Source organism: Pongo pygmaeus, chromosome 15 (genome assembly GCF_028885625.2).
Source record: "Pongo pygmaeus isolate AG05252 chromosome 15, NHGRI_mPonPyg2-v2.0_pri, whole genome shotgun sequence".
Lineage (NCBI taxonomy): Eukaryota > Metazoa > Chordata > Mammalia > Primates > Hominidae > Pongo > Pongo pygmaeus.
The window spans coordinates 103,057,057-103,081,848 of record NC_072388.2 but is presented as its reverse complement, the minus strand read 5'-3'; the positions used below and the strand labels follow the sequence as shown (position 1 = coordinate 103,081,848).

General features: G+C 42.1%; 1 protein-coding gene across 3 annotated transcripts in view; it reads right to left on the bottom strand.

Moving 5' to 3' along the window:
• TDRD9 (tudor domain containing 9) overlaps positions 1 to 24,792 on the bottom strand; it is a 125,001-nt gene that overhangs the window by 77,527 nt on the left and 22,682 nt on the right. For all 3 annotated transcript variants that reach the window (XM_054449453.2, XM_054449450.2, XM_054449452.2), the window contains exons 2-7: positions 20,199 to 20,305; positions 12,741 to 12,838; positions 10,351 to 10,572; positions 9,080 to 9,202; positions 5,624 to 5,704; positions 677 to 841 (exon numbers count right to left, since the gene is read on the bottom strand). In XM_054449453.2, the coding sequence (XP_054305428.2) occupies positions 677 to 841; positions 5,624 to 5,704; positions 9,080 to 9,202; positions 10,351 to 10,572; positions 12,741 to 12,838; positions 20,199 to 20,305 (796 nt within the window). The remainder of the gene's footprint in view (positions 1 to 676; positions 842 to 5,623; positions 5,705 to 9,079; positions 9,203 to 10,350; positions 10,573 to 12,740; positions 12,839 to 20,198; positions 20,306 to 24,792) is intronic.

Below are 24,792 nucleotides of genomic sequence, written 5' to 3'. Positions count from 1 at the left end.
TAAATACTACTCAGCCATAAAAAAGAATGAAATCCTATCATTCTGGGCAACATGGCTGAGTGAAGTTAGTGAAATAAGTCAGACACAGAAAGATAAATACCACACATTCCCATTCAAATGTGGACGCTAAGAAGGCTGATCTCACAGAAGGAGAGAGTAGAAAAGAAGTTACTAGAGGCTGGGAAGGGGAGGAAATAGGAAGAGGTTGGTTAATGGACACAAAATTATAGCTAGATAAGAAATAACTTCTAGTGTCCTTTTTAAAGAGAGATGAGGGTCCCACTATGGCTGGAACTACAGACCCCCACCACTATGCCCAGTTTTCGTGTTCTAGAGCACGGTACGGTGACTACAGTTGACAACAACTTATCGTTTATTTTCAAATAGCTAGAAGAGAGGATTTTAAATGTTCCCACCACAAAGATAAATGTTAAAGATAATTAACAATGATAAATGTTGGAGATGATGAATTTGCTAATTACCTTGACTTGATCATGACACATTATACCTACGTATCAAAATATCACACTATACTCCATAAATATGTACACGTAGTATGCATCAATTTTAAAATAATAATTTTCTCGCAGGGCCTTACAATCATAGGTGATGAATGCAGGTTTGATCAAATACAAGAGTACGCTCACTATAAAAGAAACAACACATTCTAACATACCTTGCTGTGATGAATGTGCTCCAAGTCATTAAGATAATACTCTTCAACTGAATGGGGCTTGCCTTCCACTTCAAAAATATATGCAGGATTCATCTTGTTTTGAACAGGAACGGCAAAGTAGTCTGCAAACTCTTTACAGTTGATGGTAGCCGACATCAGGACCACCTACAGAGTAAGAGAAAACATTAAAATAAAACAATAAGAATCATAACCAAATTAAATACTTCTAAAACTGCAGGCTTTTCTTCTGCTTCACTCCTTATCTAACAACTTTTGAGACTTTAAACAGACCACCCTGATTTAATATCTAGTGTAATTACTGTAGTTTAAACAATGTTCAGAGATACCAACTTTTACTATTTCTCTTCGAGTACCTTTTCAAATGATAAATTTTATTTCCAATAAGGGTAAATTAAAACCATTTTTCTGAAAGAAAACTTTACATCAAGAAACTAATTTTAAAAAAGAATAAGGCCCAGGTAAACAAAGACACTGTGGCTCACACTTACAATCCCAGCACTCTGAGGCGGGAGGACCACTTGAGCCCAGGAGTACAAGACCAGCCTGAGCAACAACATGAGACCACTGTCTCTACAAAAAAATTAATTAATTAAAAATAAATTTTAAAAAAAAGAGTAAGGCCAGGTGCCGTGGCTCATGCCTGTAATCTTGCACCAAGAGTTTAAAACCAGCCTGGGCAACATAGCAAGACCCCATCACTACAAAAAATTTAAAAATAGCTGGGCATGATGGTGCCCTCTTGTAGTCCCAGCTACTCAAGAGGCTGAGGTGGGAGGATCACTGGAGCCAAGGAGGTCGAGGCTGCGGTGATGTATGATCACACCACTGCACTCTAGCCTGGGCAACAGAGCAAGATCCTGTTTCTAAAAACAAAAATAAAAAATAAATTAAAAAGAATAAGTTACTCTATGATGTGTTCCAGAGAAATGACAGAGTAAGCCAGCAAAGAAGACAGGGGATCTAGAAAACTCTAGCTCCAACTCAAGAAACTGGAGAAGTCCCAGGACGACAGTGGTGCAGTAGCAGAGGAACAATCCCAGACTGGGGCAAGATGAGTGACTGCAGCTTTCAGTTTTGTCAAAAAGCAAATATGAAATGATATCCTTAAGAAACTCAACCATGAATGACAGGAGCAGTGCATATAGCCCGAGATGTGCCAGGAGAAAGTGGCTGATTATGGAGGGTCTCCCAGCTCAGCAGTCTCCACAATGCTACGTGGGGAGTGGGCACAGCAGTCCGGCTGGCTGCTCACCACCTACTGTACATCGCAAGTAGAGTTATCTAAGTGGAAATCCTAGCCAAAAAGTACACTTTTTTATTTTTGAGACAAGTTCTGGCTCTATCACCCAGGCTGGAGTGCAGTGGCATGATGTCAGCTCACTGCAACCTCAGCCTCCTGGGCTTCAGTGATCCTCTCACCTCAGCCTCCCAGGTAGCTAGGACTACATGTGTGCACCACCACACCTGGCTAATTTTTGTAACTTTTTTTTGTAGAGGCAGGGTTTCGCCATGTTCCCCAGGCCAGTCTCAAACTCGTGAGCTCAAGTGATCTGCCCACCTCGGCCTCCCAAAGTGCTGGGATTACAGGCGTGAGCCACCACACCCAGCCAAAAAGTAAACATTTCATATAAGCATTGTTGTTGCAGTTATTGAGTAAAGAAAACGTCTGTATTTTCCCCTTTGGAATGAGATACAAATGGTAAAAACTGTACAGACTAAAACTCATTTTAAGAAGAGATGTCTGAAGTTAAAAAGAATGCTCTCAGAAGCCACTTGGAGTGGAAGAGTGGCTCCTAAGGGACACACCCCAGTCACCATAAATGATCTCTAAACTAGGTTTTAAGGAACGATGAGGCCAGTGAACTGCAGGACACTGAGTGCAGCCTGAAAACAAGAGGCCAAGCCTGGAATGCAGGGAGCAAGGAGGACTCCGCCTGGCCACCAGCCTCCCTCATCCACCCTCCCCCGAAGCCCTCTGCCTCTTCTCCAAACAGACAAGTCAACAGACACCCAAGACAACTGCGTGTCTGAAGTGGGCCTGAGCTGAGTCCAGTCAGCGAGAAGTGACAACAAGGTCAGTGGCTGGAGGACGGTATAGAGGAGGCACTGAGAGGAAGCCAGGTCGGGGGAACCACAGGGAGCTAAAGGTTGGCGGGAGAGGAAAGGGGAGGCCTTAAAGCCCATGTGCCCGTGCCCCACATGCAGGTCCTCTTGACAGTGGCACTCTCTTTAAAAGCTAATAAGATTTTTTGAGAGTTTTTTAAAAAACTCTTACAAAACCATCTAGGATATGGTGTCTAATTTCTTGGCCCAACTACATGTACCATATAAGTTTCTAAATCGAGAAAATATGCTGCTTCACATATTTGTTAATAAATCATGAACATAGTGAAACTGACAAACCATATCTTACAACTTATAAGTACCAAATTCCTTACCACCATGTCCATCGGTGTAGGGTTTTGTTAATCCACTAACACTTTAACTCTTTTTACCACTGAAAACTAAAAAATGTGTAACCAACTTATTATTCTGACTTGAGTGAAAAATAAGAGTCTTAAATGACATTCAAGAAAGGTCTCAATGTGAATAATCTTCAATGGCAGCTTGGTTAAGATTCCAAAAAGGACTGAAATAGCCAAATTCTCTCATTCATTTCATAGTCATCTCAAGCAATAAGACAACTGATTGCAAGTGTCGAGTTCCATTCATTCAGCACCCACCCAGTGAAAATATGAACATCCTAAGACAGAAGCTTCCCCACCTGGGGACATGGGAAAGAGAAAGAGAAACTTTTTCCTCAACAAATAAACACGTGAAGACAAAATGCTTTATGGTTTAGAAAGCAACTGCTTTCCAATAACAGCAAATCCCTTAGCAGCCCCATCATAGAATAACTGAATATCTCAACCATGCGGCCTTTTATCAAGCTGTTTCCCACAGACCTCTGCTTAGCACAGCTGGGTTAAGGTCGACCTATGAGTAGACTTATTTAGATTGCACAATTATTCTAAACCCTTCGCCATTTTGGCCTAGTTCACACCTTCTTCCTTTTTGTTCAAATAAGAAGTAAATGATATTTATGATTCCCATCAACTTTCATTTAACTCTACTTACGTCTCTCAAATAGTGGTACATACTCTGTTCTCAAACTTCAATGCACTTTGGTGCTATTTCAAACACAGGGATTGCAGATTCATTCACTTACTTTTTGTTTTGTTTTTGTTTTTTTTTTTTAAATGGAGTCTCTCTCTCTGTTGCCCAGGCTGGAGTGCGGTGGCACAATCTCGACTCACTGCAACCTCCGCTTCCCGGCTTCAAGCAATTCTCCTGCCTCAGCCTCCCGAGTAGCTGGGATTACAGGCGCCCGCCACCACGCCCGGCTAATTCTTGAGACAGGGTCTCATCTATTACCCAGGCTGGAGTGCAGTGGCGCAATCACAGCTCACTGCAGCCTGGACCTCCCAGGCTCAAGCAATCCTCCGTCAGCCTCTCAAGTAGCTGGGACCACAGACACACACCACTATGCCCAGCTAATTGTTGTATTTTTTTGTAGAGATGGGGTTTTGCCATGTTGCCCAGGCGTCTTGAACTCCTTGGGCTCAAGCAATCTGCCCACCTTTGCCCCCCAAACTGCTGGGATTACAGGCGTGAGCCACTGTACCGCCCAGCTTCATTCACATACCTTTAAACTATGGTACTTATTCAACCAAAAGCAAAGCTCAAAACCCAGCATGTCATTATAGTCAACTAGACCATTTTCTGTAGCCTGGAGAAAATATGAGAATTTAAGGCAACACAATAACCAAAAAGTATCCGTACTCTGATCATAAAAGAATGCCCTTTAGTCGGCTTCCTGGCAAGATCTGGTGTACTACACACGATCATGAATTTTAAGCGTCATCAGTTTCAAATGTTTCTGTTAAAATACAGTCAGCCCGGCCAAGCGTGGTGGCTCACACCTGTAATCACAGCCCTTTGGAAGGCCAAAGCAGGCAAATCAGTTCAGGTCAGGAGTTCAAGACCAGCCTGGTGCAAAACCCCATCTATACCAAAAAATACAAAAAAAAACTAGCCTGGCGTGGTGGTGGGTACCTGTAGTCCCAGCTACTCAGGAGGCTGAGGCATGAGAATTGCTTGAACCTGGGAGGCAGAGGTTGCAGTGAGCTGAGATCGCACCACTGCACTCCACCCCGGGCAACAGAGTGAGACTCCATCTCAAAATAAATAAATAAGTAAATAAACAAACAAACAGCCCTGGGCCAGGCACGGTGGCTCACGCCTGTAATCCCAGCAATTTGGGAGGCCAAGGCGGGCGGATCACGAGGTCAGGAGATCGAGACCATCCTGGCTAACACAATGAAACCCCGCCTCTATTAAAAATACAAAAAATTAGCCGGGCTTGGTAGTGGGTGCCTGTAGTCCCAGCTACTTGGGAGGCTGAGGCAGGAGAACGGCATGAATCCAGGAGGCGGAGCTTGCAGTGAGCCGAGATCACGCCACTGCACTCCAGCCCGGGCAACAAAGCGAGACTCCGTCTCAAGAAAAAAAAAAAAAATACAGTCAGCCCTCTGTATCCAGATTCTGCATTTGTAGATTCAACCAACTGAAAATCAAAAATATTCAGAAAAAATAAAAATACAAATTTAAAAAATAGAGTATAGCAACTATTTACAGGGCATTTACATTATATTCAGTATTGTAGATAACCTAGAGGTGACTTAGAGCATATGGGAAGATGTACATAGGCTACATGCAAATACTTTACTATGCCATTTCATGTAAGGCACTTGAGGATCCTCAGATTTTAGTATCTGTCGGGGATCCCAGAATGCTCTATAGACACCAACGGACTATAGAGAGAAACAAAACTTAACAATGAATCTTAACCCTCAATATGTCTGTTACTCATGAAATCAAATTTACCTTCACAAAACGTGAATTTGTTCTTAAGAGTTTGCGGACTATCAATAGCAGGAAATCCATTTCTTCTGTTCGTTCGTGTACCTACAAAATAAAAAAGGGGGCACCCCCCCCACATGGCATCAGGCAACACACATGTCACTGCTGACAGAAAGGCACCCCTGGGGGACTGGGGACTAAACCAGTTCTCTCTGCTAAATGCAGTTCCTCAGGGGGCTGGTATCACTCCTGGTTAAGAGGAAGCAAAGAGCATCGGCCAACAGACCACAGACCACCCACTCAGTCACGGCCCCCAGTGTTTCTCCTTAGGGCCCCCTGAGAGACGGCAAAGTAATGTTCTGCACCCTCGCCCCTGCTCATTTACTGCCAACTGTGCCCAAGGTCACTGTGACAACCAGAAACCTCTCCACCTACCTCGAGCACAGAGAACCACTGGGCCAGCCTCCCATGGTCCCTGCTTGCCACAACCCCTGCCAGGCCTGCAGGTACACTGTCATCTGAGCAAGCAAGCACAGGGAAGAAGACGTGCCAGTCCAACACTGACCGGGAGCCATGTGACCCCTACAGGACACATTCCATGATGTGCATAACTGCAGCTCACAAGGGTGGGCAAGGGCTGGTTCTGGAAAAGCTGGGTCAGTCACAAGCAGGTAAACCAGAGCAAGGTTAGGACCCGAGGTCAGTAGCACTGACACTCGGGGACAGCAGTCAGGGAGGCAGCACCTCAGACAGACCTTGCAGCCCTCCTCAGACAGAGTACCTCACAGTCAGAGCCACCCCAGGACCCACTGCCCCCCCCACCCCGCCCCACCCCAGAACCAGCTAGCACTCAAGGGCTAGGCAGCCTGCTATTTTTCTAAAGAAGCCAGTTACTCTAGAACTTAGGAAACGTCAATGTACAAGGGGACAGTAAGATTCTATTCTGGGACATTTCTCAGCCTAAGTGGAGAGATAATTACTAAGTTTCAAAGAGGGAGTTCTCCTTTCCTCAGTGTAAGAAGTGTAAGGATTTATTCTGTAAGTAATTCTATTCCAGGCCCTACTATCTTCTGAACTTCCCACTGAAGGAGATGTCTAGAGAAGTAGCATAGAGAAAAGAAAAACAAAAATCAGTAGCTAAAAGGTATTTAACACCATCACAAATCTCATGCTGTCACTTGACTTCAGAACATTTCCTCAGCACAAACATCCTCTCTTTTACTTGAGAAGAAAAATCAAGGCTATCACCAGCGAAAAGCCCCAAAGTGAGCTCTCCTCAGCTTGTGGCAGTCTCTCCTGAGTTCACATGCCCATCATCTCCCCTCTGCCCCGCAACCCACTGGCTCCAGGATCCCTGCACCAGCCTTTCTAACACATAAACATGCACACATCAGCAGATGTGTCTGCCCAGTACTCATCTTTATAACCTCTGCCCCTTAGGAGGCACCTTTTCCATACCAGTACTCAAAAAAAAAAAAAAAAGGTTATTGAATGAATGATTTGCCTAAAGCTAGTTTCTTCTTTTTTTTTTTTTTTTACACAGAGTCTTGTTCTGTCACCCAGGCTGGAGTGCAGTGGCGCGATCTCCGCTCACTGCAAGCTCTGCCTCCCAGGTTCACGCCATTCTCCTGCCTCAGCCTCCCGAGTAGCTGGGACTACAGGTGCCCGCCACCACGCCCGGCTAATTTTTTGTATTTTTAGTAGACATGGGGTTTCATCGTGTTAGCCAGGATGGTCTCGATCTCCTGACCTGGTGATCCGCCCACCTCGGCCTCCCAAAGTGTTGGGATTACAGGCGTGAGCCACCACACCCGGCCAAGCTACTTTATTCTTAAGAGCTGGAAAGTTAAAAACATTATTCCATTTTAAACTGGCTGGCCATCTTCAACTTTTGTTCTTGTATTTGTTTTGAAATTCAAATAATCCCAGATAATGCAAACGATACTACATGTAAACCTAAAACTTCAGGTAGTTGAATCCAGTCCATTCATTTATGAAGCAAATAATCCCTGGGGCATCTACGAGGTGCTGAAAACGCACTGGACAGAGGCAGAGCAGGAGGCTGTCGTGATGGCGCGATGGTCTTGTTGGTTACCGCTCCCCAGTAGGGCAAGCTCTCGAAGAGAGGAGCTAACTTTTGCTCGGCTATTATGGCAGAGCTTGAGAAAAGGATATAGTCAATAACACAGCATTGATGGATTTATCTGTGTCACTCAAATATGGGTGTGCAAAGGCCACGTAGGCAGAGAAATATGTCAGACACACAGAAAATAAATGCAGGCACCAGCACCACAGGCTCTAGAGTAAATTACCCAGGGATGAACCCAGCAATATCACTGATTACTTGTGGCCTGAGCGTTGAACTTCCTTAAACTTTAGTTTCCTTTTATGTAAAGTGGGCTCAATTACACTAAAAAGCCCAATGAGTAACTATTATAACCTTCATAATGCCATCTTTTGGCATATTATCTATCAAATCTGAATTTGTCTCTACCTACTATAAAGATATTCAAAACTGCCATAAGTCATAAAGAAAAATTCTGAACCGTATTATATATCACCCTATTTTGTAAGAAACAGTAGATCATTTTCACCCTCTCCTACTCTCCCGCCAAATGCCCTACAATAATTTAAAACCAAGTGCCTATACATAAGATCGCAAACGCACTGACTCAGCTTTGCCTGGAGTACATGTTGTATTATTAGTTATCCCATGCATCAAAATAGAGTGCGGAGACACTACTCTAAACAGTTGCCCAAGTGGGTTTATCCTTTTGGTTGTTATTGTTGTTTTGAGACACAGTCTCACTCTGTTGCCCAGGCTGAAGGGCAATGGCGCAAACTCAGCTCACTGCAACCTCCACCTCCCAGGTTCAAGTATTCTCCCACCTCAGCCTCTCAAGTAGCTGGGACTATAGGAGTGTGCCACCACACCCAGGTAATCTTTTTTTTTTTTTTGGTATTTTTAGTAGAGACGGGTTTCACCATGTTGGCTAGGCTGGTCTCGAACTCCTGACCTCAAGTGATCCACCCACCTTGGCCTCCCAGGTATCGGGATTACAGGCATGAGCCAGTTGCCCAAATGGTTTGATTTCAGACTCTATTAAACACCCTAGCCTCGTCTCACAACCTCTCACAAATCCTATTTATTTGCTGATGTGTCTAATTCCTCTAGAAATAAGTCATGCTTCCCAAACAGAATTACTGATAAGGTTTAAAACACAAGAGTTTGAGGAAGAACCAGTTCCAAAGTTCCTGGGAAAGTTATTCAAACACAACATTCCCCACCAAAAAACTCATGTTTAAAATATAAACAAAATCAAAAAACATTCCATCCTTACTGAGAAAAGTCCAGAAAGTAAAGGGGAAGGAGAAAATAAAGAAAGCTGAGACAGGCACAAAGACAGAGTTCACAATACTCTAAGAGAGTTTTTTTAAGAGAGATAAATATGACCTTTACAAGTAGCTGACATTACTTACTTCATCAATGATGATATGTGTGAATTCCATCAAACTCTTGGCACTAACTATTTTCTGAAGCAGGACTCCAGTTGTCATATAAATTAGCCTGGTGTCCTCCGTTGCTATTTTCTCTAGCCCTACCTAAAATTGGAGAAGGAAAAAGGAAAGCAAAAAAGAGAAAAAAAAAAGTTATGTCCATTTTATTAATATAATGGAGGTAAGAAAGGGAATGAAAAATTATGGTATTTCCAAAGATACACAGGCTCCAAATTAAAAGTGACATTCTCAAGTCAATTATTTTCTCCTTTTTTGGGGGGAGTGGGGCAGGGGTTGGCTCATCTAATCACACTGCTGTAACATTTTTATGTTAAAACAATTGTGTATCAAGATATCGTCTAGATTACAGAGATATAATTAAAAAGATAAAATTATAAAAGTCATAAGCATGAGAATTCTCACTGCTTTCCTATTCAACTGGAAAGAAATTACAATTTATTTTCAAGAAATTTTTTTTTTTTTTTTCGAAACAGAGTCTCACTTTGTCACCCAAGTTGGAGTGCAGTGGCGTGATCTCAGCTTACTGCAACCTCTGCCTCCCAGGTTCAGGCAATTCTCATACCCCAGCCTCCTGAGTAGCTGGAATCACAGGCATGTGCCGTCACGCCTGGCTAATTTTTGTATTTTTAGTAGAGACGGGGTTTCACCATGTTGGCCAGGCTGGTCTCAAACTTATGACCTCAAGTGATTCACCCACCTCAGCCTCCCAAAGTGCTGGGATTATAGGCGTGAGCCACCATGCCCAGCCTTATTTTCAAGAAATTCTGTTTCACTGCTTTTTAAAATTATGCCACAGTTCTCTTCTATAAGCAACTGGTTTCTTTTTTTGTTTGTTTTTTGTTTTGAGACAGTCTCACTCTGCTGCCCATGCTGGAGTGCAGTGGCGCGAGCTGGGCTCACTGCAACCTCCGCCTCCCAGGTTCAAGCGATTCGCCTGCCACAGCCTCCCGAGTAGCTGAAGCTACAGGCATGCACCACCACACCCGGCTAATTTTTGTATTTTTAGTAGAGGTGGAGTTTCACCATGTTGGCCAGGCTGCTCTCAAACTCCTGACCTAATGCGATCCGCCTGCCCCGGCCTCCCAAAGTGCTGGGATTACAGGCATGAGACACCACTAATTTTCAGCAGAAAATGGTCACGTACTATCAACTTACACACACAAAAACTTAACAAAATTAAGGAATAGAGAGACGGCTGGCTCTCTTAGTCCCTCCCTCCCTCCCAGTCTCACCTGGTAGCCCACCACACCCCCCAGGGTCCAGGCACGCTCTTTACTGATCCACCTGGCGATGCTGCTTGCCCCTATCTTCCGGGGCTGGGTGACCACAATGCTGCAGTAGGCGGAGCGCTGAACGCAGTGGTCCAAGATATACTGCGGGAGCTGAGTGCTTTTACCGCTTCCCGTGGCCCCATGGATAATCACCACGGAATTACTTTCTATCAAAGACACAACCTAGAAATTTAAAAAATTCTTTCAAAATCAGCACAAAATGGCAATGTAAAGTATCACCTATATTAGGAAGTCTTTCAGGATTTATTTTTCTTTCATCTTAAAGTTTTGTTTTGTTTTGTTTGAGATGGAGTCTCGCTCTGTTGCCCAGCCTGGAGTGCAGTGGCACAATCTCGGCTCACTACAACCTCTGTCTCCTGAGTTCAAACGATTCTCATGCCTCAGTCTCTCAAGTAGCTGGGACTACAGGCGTGTACACCACCCCCAGCTAATTTTTGTATTTCTGGTAGAGACAGGGTTTCTTTCACCATGTTGGCCAGGCTGGTCTTGAACTCCTGACCTCAAGTGATCCGCCTGCCTCAGCCTCCCAAATTGCTGGGATTACAGGCGTGAGCCACCATGCCTGGCCTTAAAGTTATTCATTAACCATTCTAAACACAACACAAGAGAGCAAGGAGGCGACAAACAGTTGCCACACTTAAACGCAATTCTACTACCTATTTAACAGTAATTAGTGACTGGGCACGGTGGCTCACACCTGAAATCCCAGCACTCTGCGAGGCCAAGGTGGGCGGATCACGAGGTCAAGAGATAGAGACCGTTCTGGCCAATATGGTGAAACCCTGTCTCTACTAAAAATACAAAAATTAGCTGGGCGTGGTAGCGCACGCCTGTAGTCCCAGCTACTTGGGAGGCTGAAGCAGGAGAATTGCTTGAACCCGGGAGACAGAGGTTGCAGTGAGCCAAGATCACGCCACTGCACTCCAGCCTGGCGACAGAGCAAGGCTCCATCTCAAAACAAACAAAAAAAACAAAAACAACAACAAAAAAAAACAGTAACCAGTGATAGCTGTGGAAAAACCAGGCCAGGTTAACTCCAGCTTCCTGGGTCTCGACTGCTTCTGTAAAAATGAAAATGTAAAATTAGATTTCTATGGCTCTTCCCAAGTTTCTATTATTTTAATATTTTGTAATGAATCTGCAAATAATTCTACTGAACATGAAAAAAAGAGCTGTTACTACATTCAAGTGGTTTTAAAATGTCATCTTAAATTCTTCAGACATATTTTTATCTATTAAATATCTGTTTATTTATTTTTAGACACAGGCTCTAGCTCTGTCACCCAGGCTGGAGTACAGTGGCACAATCATGGCTCACTGCAGCTTTGACCTCCTAAGCTCAAGCCATCCTGCCACCTCAGCATCCCAAGCCAGGACCACAGGCACGTGCCACCATATTCCACTAATTTTGAGGGGTGTGTTTTGTAGAGATGAGGTCTTGCTATGTTGCCCAGGCTGGTCTGGAACTCCTGGCCTCAAGTGATCCTCCCACCTCCAGACATATTTGGAAACAAGTAACTTCCACTTTTCCACTTACAGATTATATGCAGCATTTTTAAAACTCCACTCAAATTCCTCCTCCAGAACTCCCCGACCTCCACTCTAAACTTATTTAAGCTCTTACCCTTCTAACAATTGATATGGTCAGGGAATACAAATTAATTTGAATACTGGCCTCTAATTTTTGGTTGCATGATTTACTCTAAAGTAAAGTAAAAATTAAATTTGAAACGTTTCTAGTTTTATCTATAACTCCTTTTTCCAGTTAGTTAATAAAGGTTTCGGCATGCTTACTTTTAACGATGCTTAATAACACGCAAGTAACTAGGAACTTAATCATCCTATTGCTACATCTGCCTGGCATTGTTAATACAATGGTATGTCAATGATTGATTACATTAATCAACAGGTAGAGAAAGGGCCAACACTGTAAAGAAAACCCAGTGGAAATGCTAGGGTTTGTCATTTGCTTCAGGAAAACATTTAGCAGTGAGTTTATTTAAACAAGAAGCTCTCCGGGGGAAGATGAAGTGTTTACTTACAGATATTTTGAGGAAGGAAAGACTAGATAAACTAAATGTTAAGAGATGTACTCAGGTGAAGACTAAATAAATTAAAGCACAGATCAAAAGAAAAGCCATCGATATGGTTACTACACAAAATCATCTCCAGGTAGCCCTGAGCACACCCTCCTCTTATCCACCACAGAACCTTGTACACCACAGAAGTGTTCACCTGGCAACTGGTAACTTTCACATTAGAAACCAAAAGTATTAGGCCTCAGACATGTATTCAAACAGCAAAATTACAGTATAACAAAACAATTTTACCTCTTCCTTATATTGACTTATGGGCAAATCAGGATATTTGTAAGTTGTCCCTGGGATGCACGTCACACTGCTTAATTTAGCCAAAGATGGCCTTGGACCTGGATTAAGGCAAAAAAAATAAATATAATGCCATTTTTTATCTGGAAAAGATAACTCAATGTTCTATCTAATCTATATATACAGCATACACACACACACACACACACACACACACACTCAAATACAAAAATACATTTTCTACAGGCTAAAACTGCCATCAGGGCAATACCAAAGACATGGAACGAACATAGGTATCCATCAATGGTGGACTGGATAAAGAAAACATGGTACATATACACCATGGAATACTATGCAGCCATAAAAAAGAATGAAATCATGTGCTTTGCAGCAAGCAACATGGATGCAGCTGGAGGTCATCTAAGCGAAACAAAAAACCAAATATCAAATGTTCTCACACTGGGAGCTAAACCTTGGGTACACACGAACATAAAGATGGGCACAACAGACACTAGGGACTCCAAGAAGAAGAGGGAGGGAGGGGAAAGGGCTGAAAAACTTCCTACTGGGTACTATGTTCACTATACAGGTGATGGGATCAATGGAAGCCCAAACCTCAGCATCACCCAATATACCCTTGTAACGAACCTGAACATGTACCTCCAAATCTAAAATAAAAAGCTTAATTTCTTAAGAAACTTCCCTTAGCAGCCCACTATTAATCTTGTATAAAAGCAAACTGAGAACATTCTATCCCTCCATCACAGCCACCAATACTGCAAGCTCAGCACTACCTTCTAAAACAGGCCTGTAAAACATGCACCATTGCTGATTCAGTGGTACCAAAACAAAGAGAAAACTTTTCCTTGGAATTTCAACAGAATGCATCAATTTAAGTGTTTATTCCCTGCTACTAAAATACATCAGTGATAGTAATAAATAAATCAAACAATTTATGAAATACAGGTATCAGGAAAGCAGGCAGCTTGCCTCTGCTCAGGATACATGATACAGAGCTCTGACCAGGCACACTTCTCTGCCCTCTTGTAAAAATATGCCCTGCTTTCTGGCTGCACTACAAATTCTAAACCTCTGGTCATCACTTGACAAACTGACAAATCATCAAATCTCACAGAAGACAAACTTTTGCTGGGAAGTAAGTTTTACTTCCAAAATAAACTCTTAGCCAAATTTAGCACCACACTCATTCCCTTACCCCACGACTCACCTTCCCTTCCTATCAGCCCCTTGTTTCTGACCAGCATCTCCTGCTGTGTCACCCTCGGCCTTTCCTAATAAAACACACAACCAGGCTTCTCTCTTGCTTTCCTACATCTTTTCCCTACATATATTCCCATTTTCCTAATTGGTCTAATAATATATAATTAAAATGTGGCTATTTTCCCACATTGGAATCAAAGTTATGTGGTCCCTGTTCTCAATTATATAAACAGAGGAGCCAGATCTGTCATACTTTCTCAAAGCAAAAATAGCTTCTTTGTGAGTATGTTCTTCCTAAAGCATTAGTGACCCCTAACTTGGGAAAGCTGTCCTGCCAATATGGCTTTTTTCTTTTTTCTTTTTCTGGACAGAGTCTTGCTCTGTCCCCCAGGCTGGAGTGCGGTGGCGCTATCTCGGCTCACTGCAACCTCTGCCTCCTGGGTTCAAGCAATTCTCCTGCCTCAGCCTCCTGAGTAGCTGGGATTACAGGTGCCCACCATCACACCCGGCTAATTTTTGTATTTTTAGTAGAGATGAGGTTTCACCATGTTAGTCAGGCTGGTCTTGAACTCCTGATCTCGGCCTCCCAAATTGCTGGGATTACAGGCATGAGCCACCACGCCCGACCTATGGCTTTTTAATCTTCTAATCAGCCTAACTAGTGATTGCCAAGTTCACTAAAACAGGGGGATTTTCTTTCCATTATCACGTCTCACTTTCCTTCCATTACTCTTCTCAGTGCTATGGTAATTACTGATGCCTTCTTGTTTTCCCAGTTAATATACCTAGGCCTTCTTGAACATCATGAAAGAAGGGGAAGAGAATTCCCATGGCCCTTGTGAACTGGACTGAGAGAAAAAAGGCCCTGAGCCCAGACACAGCATGCAGACAGAGGGAGAGGCAAGTATTATAATAAGGAACAGAGTGGGAGTAAGAAGCTGAGGAAGAGCTATCCAAAGGGAAAAGAAGGTGACAAAGATTGTTTTAGAAAGACGAAAAAGGCTGCAGCCACATTTGTTTTGCTAAAAGACTTCAAGACCTGGCTCATATGCTGCTAAACAAGCCCTGTTACTTAGACAATATTGGCTTACATGACTTGATTACATGCATTTTGAAGATTGCTACTTAAAGACAGAAATTTTACAAGAAAAAATGCCAAAAGTCCTAACAGTACTGTCTATACTATAGCCCCTTCTCCATGTAACGCAAAACACAAGCTGACGTTTTTAGGTCACTGGCTGAAGCAGACCCGGCACAAATCAAGTCCTGCCTCTGCGTACATTGCCAAAGGACAGACAGGAAACGAAACAGCAGAAATGTTCACAGCTGTATGGTTCTTGCACCTTTGCATCAGCAACAGAGTAAGAAGGAAAACAATCATGGATAATTTAAGGCAAATCAACAAACTACATACAACAAAGCAAAAATCCAAAAATGGCATGAGAAACAGCTCAACCTTAAAATTGACTATTCTTATTTTCTTGCTGTCTCTTTATCCCACATGATTAACAACACAATATTTTACACGAACTGGGGAAAACTGGAAGCCATAAAAATTGCTAGTTCTCTTCACTAAGACATATCACTATATCATCATCAACCAAATATGAAATCTAACCAAAAAGTTCAGCACTTAGAGGTTCTAAACAGTATGTAAGGAATTTTAACTGGTAAGTATGTCAGCTCATACGGTGAACTTAAGACTTATCTTAAAATCTACACACTATATATTACAGAAAATAATTTTAATTACTGCATTGCTGATTTAACCATAAAATTAAATCTTCAAAATAGATAATTATATATGACTTCCTCCAAATATGGACTAGTATTCCGAATACAAAATGAACTTGAAGGAAGAATAATGTTTCCCCTTCGGTTATTAGCCATTCCACATAGGCCATTCTCTTAAAACCAGAAGAAAAGCTAAAAGGAGGATGAAAACAGCCACTAAATATATCACCACATTTAAAAGGAGGCAGCACTGTGGAATTTAACTACAATCTAAAGACTCTATCCCAGGACAAATTCAAATTGTCGTGTGAAAGCAACAGAACCCTTCAGGAGTCAACAACCTAGAACTAGGCTCACACTGGTAGGAAAGATTTCATTTATCAATGCAAATAAATCTGTTTTTAAAAAATGATTAATCTTTAACCATGTAAAATGATTCTAATGTAATCGATAGAAATTCACTGAATGGGTGTCCTTGGATTTCTATTTAGAAATAATTTTTAATACTTGTAAGTGAAATAACACCTGTATCAGACTAAAATCAAAAGTGTTTTGAATCAAATTATTTTATAACTGGATATAACCAAATGTTCATGCTGAAACCTGTGGCACTGGACTGGAATTAGAGGCATCAGTGTAATCTCACGGTTTTAATAGAAACAGACATAGAAATAGCTTTGTGTCTGCGTGTGTGTGTATGTATACATACACACATACACAGACACACACACACACACACGATAACCTGACATTACTTCTTCAATGCTCCAGAGGCACTTCAACACTTCAAAACATTTAGCAGACATGATGGTGACATGTTTATAGTCCCAGCTATTCAGGAAGCTGAGGCTGGAGGATCGCGTGAGCCTAGGAGTCCAAGGCCTGCCTGGGCAACATGGCAAGACCTCATCTCAAGGAAAAAAAGTGGACAGCACCCCTCTGCCTCCTGTGGCCTCCTCCCCCACCCTGTGTCCAAGGCATCAGCAATTCCCGTCCGGTTTGTCCTTCAACCGGCTCCATCCTCTGTCAAAGACACCATCAAATCTCACCTGGACCAGGACAATGCCTCTAATTCTCCTCAGGTCCACTCTGGCCCCTCCAACCAATTCTCAAAAATATGACCAAAGCATTTCTTGTAAAACACAAACCTAAACACATGACATTCCCTTCCTCCCTTCACAGTCTTCCCAAGAAAAGCATGGAAACTTTCATAGCTTCCCACTGCTCTGAGTATTAAGACCAAAACTCTTCGTTACAGCCCACAGGCCCTGTTACTAGTCTTGCCTATCTCATCCAACCTCATCCAATACAAGTGTGTTAGTTTTTTACTGCTGCTGTCACGTTTTACCTCAAACGTAGTGGCTTAAAACATGCATTTATTCTCTTACAGTTCTGGAAGCAGAGGTTCAAAGATGAGAAGGACAAGGTGTTGGCATGGCTGCTGGATCCTTCCAGAGGCTCTGTAAGGAAGAATCTATTCCTTTGCCTTATCAGCCATGGAGAAGCTGCCTGCACTGGCTCATGGCCTCTTCCTTGTATCACTCCAACCTATGACTTCTGTTGTCACATCTACTACTGACTGATCTTCCTGCTTCCCTCTAGGAAAAACCCTGTGATGACACTGGGCCCACCTGGAAAATCTTCCCATCTCAAGATCCTTAATTTACATCTGCAAAGACCCCTTTACCATGAAGGTGACATATTCACAGGTCCTGGGGATTAGAACATGGACCTCTTTAGGAGGCTATTAGCCTCCAGCTGACCCTGCCCAGCCCTCCCACACCCACTGTCTACTCCCTAGCAGCACTGGCCCCTCTTTCAGGGCTGAATACCAGGCTTCCTCCCAGCACAAGGCCTCTGAACACATTTCCCTCCCTGCAGCCCCATACTGCCTCAGTAAGGTCCACTCATTCTTCAGACTAAGCTCAACTGTTACTTTCCTGACACCGCAGCCCAAGTCAAATCCTTGTTTTATGCCCCCACAGAGCTGGCTTTCAGATAACTTATTTCCAAAAAGCATTTATTTGTGTAACTGGATGACTAAATGATCATCTCTATAATGATCAGAGTTAAAGTCTTTTTTACTTGTCATATTCTCACTGTCTCATACAGCCCCTGGAACACACCTTGATAAATGTCAGTGGCTAAAAAACCTCCATAAGTAGCCAAAGCCATAGTTGATCCGACTGCCCAGAGAAAAGCCCCAAATACATTATGATACCATGCACAAAGAAAGCAAAGAGAGTTTCACATATGAACTTAAAAGTATGAGAACAGACACTTTGAGTTACAGGCATTCATTTGTAATCTAGCTAGTCCTAAAGAATGGTAATCCACCTGGCACGCTACAGGCCCAGCACGCAGGATGTGCCGGGCTCCTGCCTGTGCCCCCGGGCCAGTACATGAGTGTGACAAGAAGGATCACATCATACAGAGTCATCTATAAACTAACTAATGTGCTTTCCAAACAGAAGTATTAGATAATGGCTCTCTTTCCACAATAACACATATGGCTACTTCATACCTCCAAAGCTGCACAGTACTCTTCCTTTGTACAAAAGACCAAAGTCACCAATCCTCTGTTCACTGGCATTTAAGAGATTCTTAAGACTTCCCATAGATTAAGTAACAATTCAATAAACATTCTTATACATACAAGTTTGTACTTTTCTTAACATAAGTAGAAATTGGACCAGAGATAACATACATTGCAAATGCTCACTTCCGTTAATACACTGGGTTGTTCAGACAAATCTCCTTCCTGAGGTCAACTAAAGATGTTAGATGAAATACACAAACCTCTCCTTAAAAGCACCGAAGGGCTGATGAAATAGCAAGGAGACATTAGGCTAAAGCCTGTGATGAGGCAAGAACACAGAAAGGGAGGCAAAGAACCAAAGGCTGCTTTTACCTTAAGGTGACAGATCTAGCAGAAATTAACCAGAACAGAGCACACTGACCAAAAAAATGAAAAACACAAAACTAAATGAAAGAGTGGGCTATAGATGATGGCTCAGAATTTTCCTGGACTAATTAAAAGATACCAATTGGTATAGTCAAGAAGCCCAAATCAATCCCAAGAATGATAAGGATTAATCTACTATTATGTATCGACTGTATTTCATACTTTTTAAAAGGCTAAAAAAGAAAGTGTTACTTGAACCCACACTTGTGCCCAACTCTGAGCACACTAATATGCAGGATGGCAGGACAGGAGGCAGAGCTTCTCAACTGAACTAGCAGAAATCTATGACAGACGACCTCTCATAAAGCAAAAAAAATCAAAAGATAACTTCTATCATATGAATAGGGCCTGGTGCTAGTAAGATAATTTGCTCAGAAAAAAATTCCATACTCATAGAAAGTAACTAACTGTGAACTCTGAACAGTTGTAGTCTTGGGAACTGGGAATTTAAGAAGGACCGTTTACTTTTTATTTTATACATTTCTGCATTGTTTAAAATTTCATTTTAATATCTTTATTGTAAAAAAAGTAGTTTTAATTAATAGCAAGGTAAAAGACCATTATTAGTCTTCTGAAGAACAGACTATTTAGGATGATCTCAGCTCACTGCAACCTTCGCCTCCCAGTTCAAGCGACTCTCTTGCCTCAGCCTCTCGAGTAGCTGGGACTACAGGCATGCACCACCATGCTCGGCTAATTTTTGTATTCGCCACTATATTTCTTACAGGCTTCTAATAATTTTTTTTTTTTTTCAGACGGAGTCTCACTCTGTTGCCAGGCTGGAGTGCAGTGGCACGATCTTGGCTCACTGTAATCTCTGCCTCCCAGGTTCAAGTGATTCTCCTGCCTCAGCCTCCCATGTAGCTGAGATTACAGGCATATGCCACCACACCCAGCTAATTTTTGTATTTTTAGTAGAGACGGGGTTTCACCCTGTTGGTCAGGATAGTCTCAAGCTCCTGACCTCATGATCCACCTGCCTCGGCCTCCCAAAGTGGGATTACAGGCATGAACCACTGTGCCTGGCCTAATAATTATATATATATATATATTTAAAATATATTTTTTATATATTTATATATATATATTTATATATATATAAATATATATATTTATATATATATAAATATATATATTTATATATATAAATATATATATGTATATGTATACATATATATATTTATATATATAAATATATATATGTATACATATACATATATATAAATATTTTTTGAGAGAGGGTCTCCCTATGTTGCCCAGGATGAACTTGAACTCCTAGCCTCAAGTGACCCTCTCACCTCAGCCTCTCGAGTAGCTGGGATTACAGATGTACACCATCATATCCAGCTAGTTTTTTTATTTTTTGTAGAGACAGAGTGTCACCATGTTGCCCAGGCTAGTGTTAAATTCCTGGCCTCAAGTGATCCTCCCACCTCAGCCTCCTGAGTAGCTGGAATTACAGGCATGCACTATGAACCTAATATTTTAGCATGTGAACCACTCATGCATCCTATCTAAAATATTTAAAGAGACCTGTTTACCTGGCCCACTGGTTGGTTGGCCACTGCGACACACATTAAGCTCTTGTGCTTCGAGCTGTCTGTATTTGTTAATATACTCTACTTCTGAGCTCCTTTGGCTGAGTGACCTGAAAAGAATAGTAAAAGTTAGTATACTATTTCCAAAAAGCCAAGAAACCCTTGTGTACTAGAGAAGTTTTTCACATTAAGTCATGGGAAAAAATGCAAATAGTCAATAAACAAATGAATATACACTCAAATTCAGTTACCAGGCAGATGCAAATTAAAACAATGACAAACCATTTTTTCACCCATCAAATTGGCAAAAAGAGCAAATATTTTCAGAATACTTATGAGGAGAGATATATTTATGGTAAATGGGTATGACCACTTATTCTGAAGGGTAGTTTGCAGTATCATTTTTTTGAGGCAAGGTCTCTCTCTGTCACCCAGGCTACAGTACAGTGCTGTGATCATAGCTCACTGTAACCTCAACCTCCTAAGTTCAAGCAATCCTCCCACCTCAGCCTCCTGAGTAGCTGAAATCAGCTAATTAAAACTTAAAACAGCCAGGCATGGTGGTTCACACCTGTAATCCCAGCACTTTGGGAGGCCAAGGAGGCTGGATCACTTTGTGCTCAGAAGTTCAAGACCAGCCTGGGCAACATGGTGAAACCCCATCTCTATAAAAAATATAGAAATGAGCCGGGCGTGGGCTCATGCCTGTGGTCCCAGCTACTCAGCAGGCTGGGGCTGGAGGATCCCTTGAGTCAAGAAGTGGAGGTTGCAATGAGCCAAGATCATGCCACTGCACTCAGCCTAGGCAACAGAGCGAGACCCTGTTTCAAAAAAAAATAAACAGGCTAGGCACAGTGGCTCACGCCTGTAATCCCAGCACTTCGGGAGGCCAAGGCGGGCAGATCACTTGAGGTCAGGAGTTCAAGACCAGCCTGGCCAACATGGTGAAACCCTGTCTCTACTAAAAATACAAAAATTAACCGGGCTTGGTGACAGGTCCCTGTAATCCCAGCTACTCAAGAGGCTAAGGTAGCAGAATCACTTAAACCCAGGAGGCGGAGGTTGCAGTGAGCCAAGATGGTGCCACTGCACTCCAGCCTGGGCAATAGAGCCACATTCCATCTCAAAAAAAATAAATAAAATAAAAACTAAAAACCAACCAAAACTTAAAACACACGTCTCCTACAATCCAACTTTTCCTCAGAATCTCTGTTAAACATCAGCACATGTAAACGAAGCACGTGCAAAGACATGCATGGAAACATTCATTTGCTTAGCAAATACTTACTGAACACCTACTGCACAAAAGGCACTGTCTCCAACACTAAAGACACAGCAGGAAACAAAACAAAGTCCTTGCCCGCATGAAACTACCATTCTTGTGAAGGAGACATAATAGATACGTAAGATGCTGATTAGAGATGTGGACAAAATTAAAATCGGGTGACGCTATTAAGGATTCCAGGGAGGAAGGGTATATTTTCATAATATTTGTAATAATTAAAACCTGAAAAACATGTCCAACAGGGGACAAGCTAAAACAATGGCATACCTTAGTTAATGTGTATCATTTTTAAAGTGTCATGGCTCTATTCATGCCAATAAACATGTCCAGAATATTAAGTGAAAAAAGACAATTGTGATATGTATTATATGCTATCAACTATGTTTTCCTCATCAGTGTCTAGTTCAAATGCACTGTTGTCAAAGAGACTATATGATACTGATTCTTGAAATTTGAGACAAACTTTATGTAATGGTTAATTTTATGTCAACTTGACTGGGCCAAGGGATGCCCAGATAGCTGGTAAAACATTTTTTCTGGCTGTGTCAGGGTGTTTCAGGAAGAGGTTAGCATTTGAATCAGTAGGCTGAGTAAAGAAGATCTGCCTCAGTAACGTGGATGGGCATTACCGAGTCCACTGAGAGCCCACCCAGGCAGAACAAAAAGGATAAGGAAGGGTAAATACTCTCTTTTTGAACTGGGACATCCAGTCTCTCCCGCCCTGGGACACTAGAGTTCCTGATTCTCAGACCCTCAGGCTCCGAGATTCACACTAGCCGTCTCCCATCCCAGGTTCTCAGGCTTTGTCTTGGATTGGGAGTTACAGCATCAGTTATCCTGGTTCCCAGGCCTTCAAATTCAGACTGAATTTCACCACTGATTTTCCTTCTTCTCCAGCTTGCAGAAGGTATATAGTGAGATGTCTCAGCCTCCATAATCACGTGTGCCAAGTATCATCACCAATCTCCCCCTCTTACAGATCTATATATATCTTATTAGTCCTGTTTCTCTGGAGAATCCTGTCTAATACACTTTAATAAAATGCTGTTTGCATCAAAGCCAACTTTTACCTGTTTCAAAATATCAGCATTCCTCTGGTTACTGTTTGCCTGACATTTACTCATTAATCCACTCAACAATAACAGTGTACCAGGTGCAGCTGAGAGAGTCAAGATGCCTGGGTGGCTCCCACAGGAGGGGGTGGGAAGAGGATGATGAGAAATGGAGGGTAGGGAGCAGAAGGGTATGGAGAAGAGCTGGAAGTACCAGGGAGGAGCTGGGAGTAATTATAAAGATTTTGGCTTTTGTTCTGAGTAAGATGGGTTTTGAGCAGAGAGAGAAATAACAATATCTACCTTTCAGTTTAACAGCATGGCTCTGACCAGGTGAAGGGGAGTAGGTGATCATCCGAAAGAAAACATTTGCAGCAAAACTTTAATTCCTGGCTGGGCATGGTGGCTCACGCCTGTAATCCTAGCACTTTGGGAGGTCGAGGCGGGTGGATCACCTGAGGTCAGGAGTTTGAGACCAGCCTGGCCAACATGGTGAAACCTCATCTCTACTAAAAATACAAAAATTAGCCCGACGTGGGGGCGAGCACCTGTAATCCCAGCTACTCGGGAGGCTGAGGCAGGAGAATTGCTTGAAACCTGGAGGCAGAGGTTGCAGTACGCCAAGATCGCACCACTGCACTCCAGCCTGGGCGACAGAGTGAGACTCTGTCTTAAAAAAAAAAAAAAAAAAAAAAAAAAGAGAGAGAATTCCTATAAATCACTAGTATAAGAAAAAAATGCATAGAAATGTGACTTTTAACTTTAAAAGGTAAATGCAGTAGTATTTTAATTAAAATACTGAAAAAAAAGAAATTCAATATCAGTTTCTCCTTAAATATTAACTGCATTTTTTTCAATCTTTTTATTGTGGCAAATATATATAACATAAGGCCGGGCACGGTGGCTCACGCCTGTAATCCCAGCACTTTGGGAGGCCGAGGCAGGCAGATCGCAAGGTCAGGAGATCGAGACCACCCTGGCTAATAAGGTGAAACCCCATCTCTACTAAAAATACAAAAAAAATTTGCCGGGCATGGTGGCAGGCCCCTGTGGTCCCAGCTACTCGGGAGGCTGAGGCAGGAGAACGGCGTGAACCTGGGAGGCGGAGCTTGCAGTGAGCCGAGATCGCACCACTGCACTCCAGCCTGGGTGAACAAGCGAGACTCTGTCTCAAAAAAAAAAAAATATATATATATATATATACACACACACACATATATACATATATACACACATATATACACATATATACATATATATACGTTAAGATGGTAAGTTTTATGTTATATATATACACGTATATACATATATACGTGTATATATATAACATAAAACTTACCATCTTAACTACTTTTTTTAGAAATATTTCCTTTTATGGCTGGGCATGGTGGCTCACGCCTGTAATCCCAGCACTTTGGGAGGCCGAGGCAGGCGGATCGCAAGGTCAGGAGATCGAGACCACCCTGGCTAATAAGGTGAAACCCCGTCTCTACTAAAAATACAAAAAAATTAGCTGTGGTCCCAGCTACTCGCGAGGCTGAGGCAGGAGAACAGCGTGAACTCAGGAGGCAGAGCTTGCAGTGAGCCGAGATCACTCCAGACTCCGTCTCAAAAAAAAGAAAAGAAAAAAGAAAAAAAAAGAAATATTTCAGTTCATTTAAATTGTGAAGTAGAATATAAAACTGAATTTGTAGCTAGTACCAGAGAATGGACTTAACTGGTGTTTAATGAGAACAGCTTCTACACAGGATCCCAAGAGACTTACAGGAAAGGGGCAAAGCCCTAATATTAAGCAAATAAAATGTTTCAAACAGATTATACAAAAATTTATACTTCATTTCCCTTTTTTGATATTTAGAGAGTGCAGATTTAACAAAAGGTAGCCATATCCTTTCTATGTACAATGCCGATTATAATTATGCAAACTGTCAGTGTGTTATCCAAAAGTCCCAGTGTTTAGCTCTCAAACCTTAAGTCATGGAATTAAGTAAGAATTAAAGGGGGTTAAAATAAAAAAAGCTAATGCCACATTCCAGATAAAGGGAAGCAACAAATACATTAATCTAACAACAATAAGTTTAACCTGAACTTTTCAAAAAGCTTAACATCATTTTAGTGGAAAATTAGGGATTATTTGACAATGCTGCTTTTTACTAGTAGTAAACAATGATAAAGTCAAGTGCAGGATTAACCTAACAACCAGTGAGGCATATAAAATTGTGTTTAGGGCACTCGCTGAAAAATTAATGGATTTTTTTTT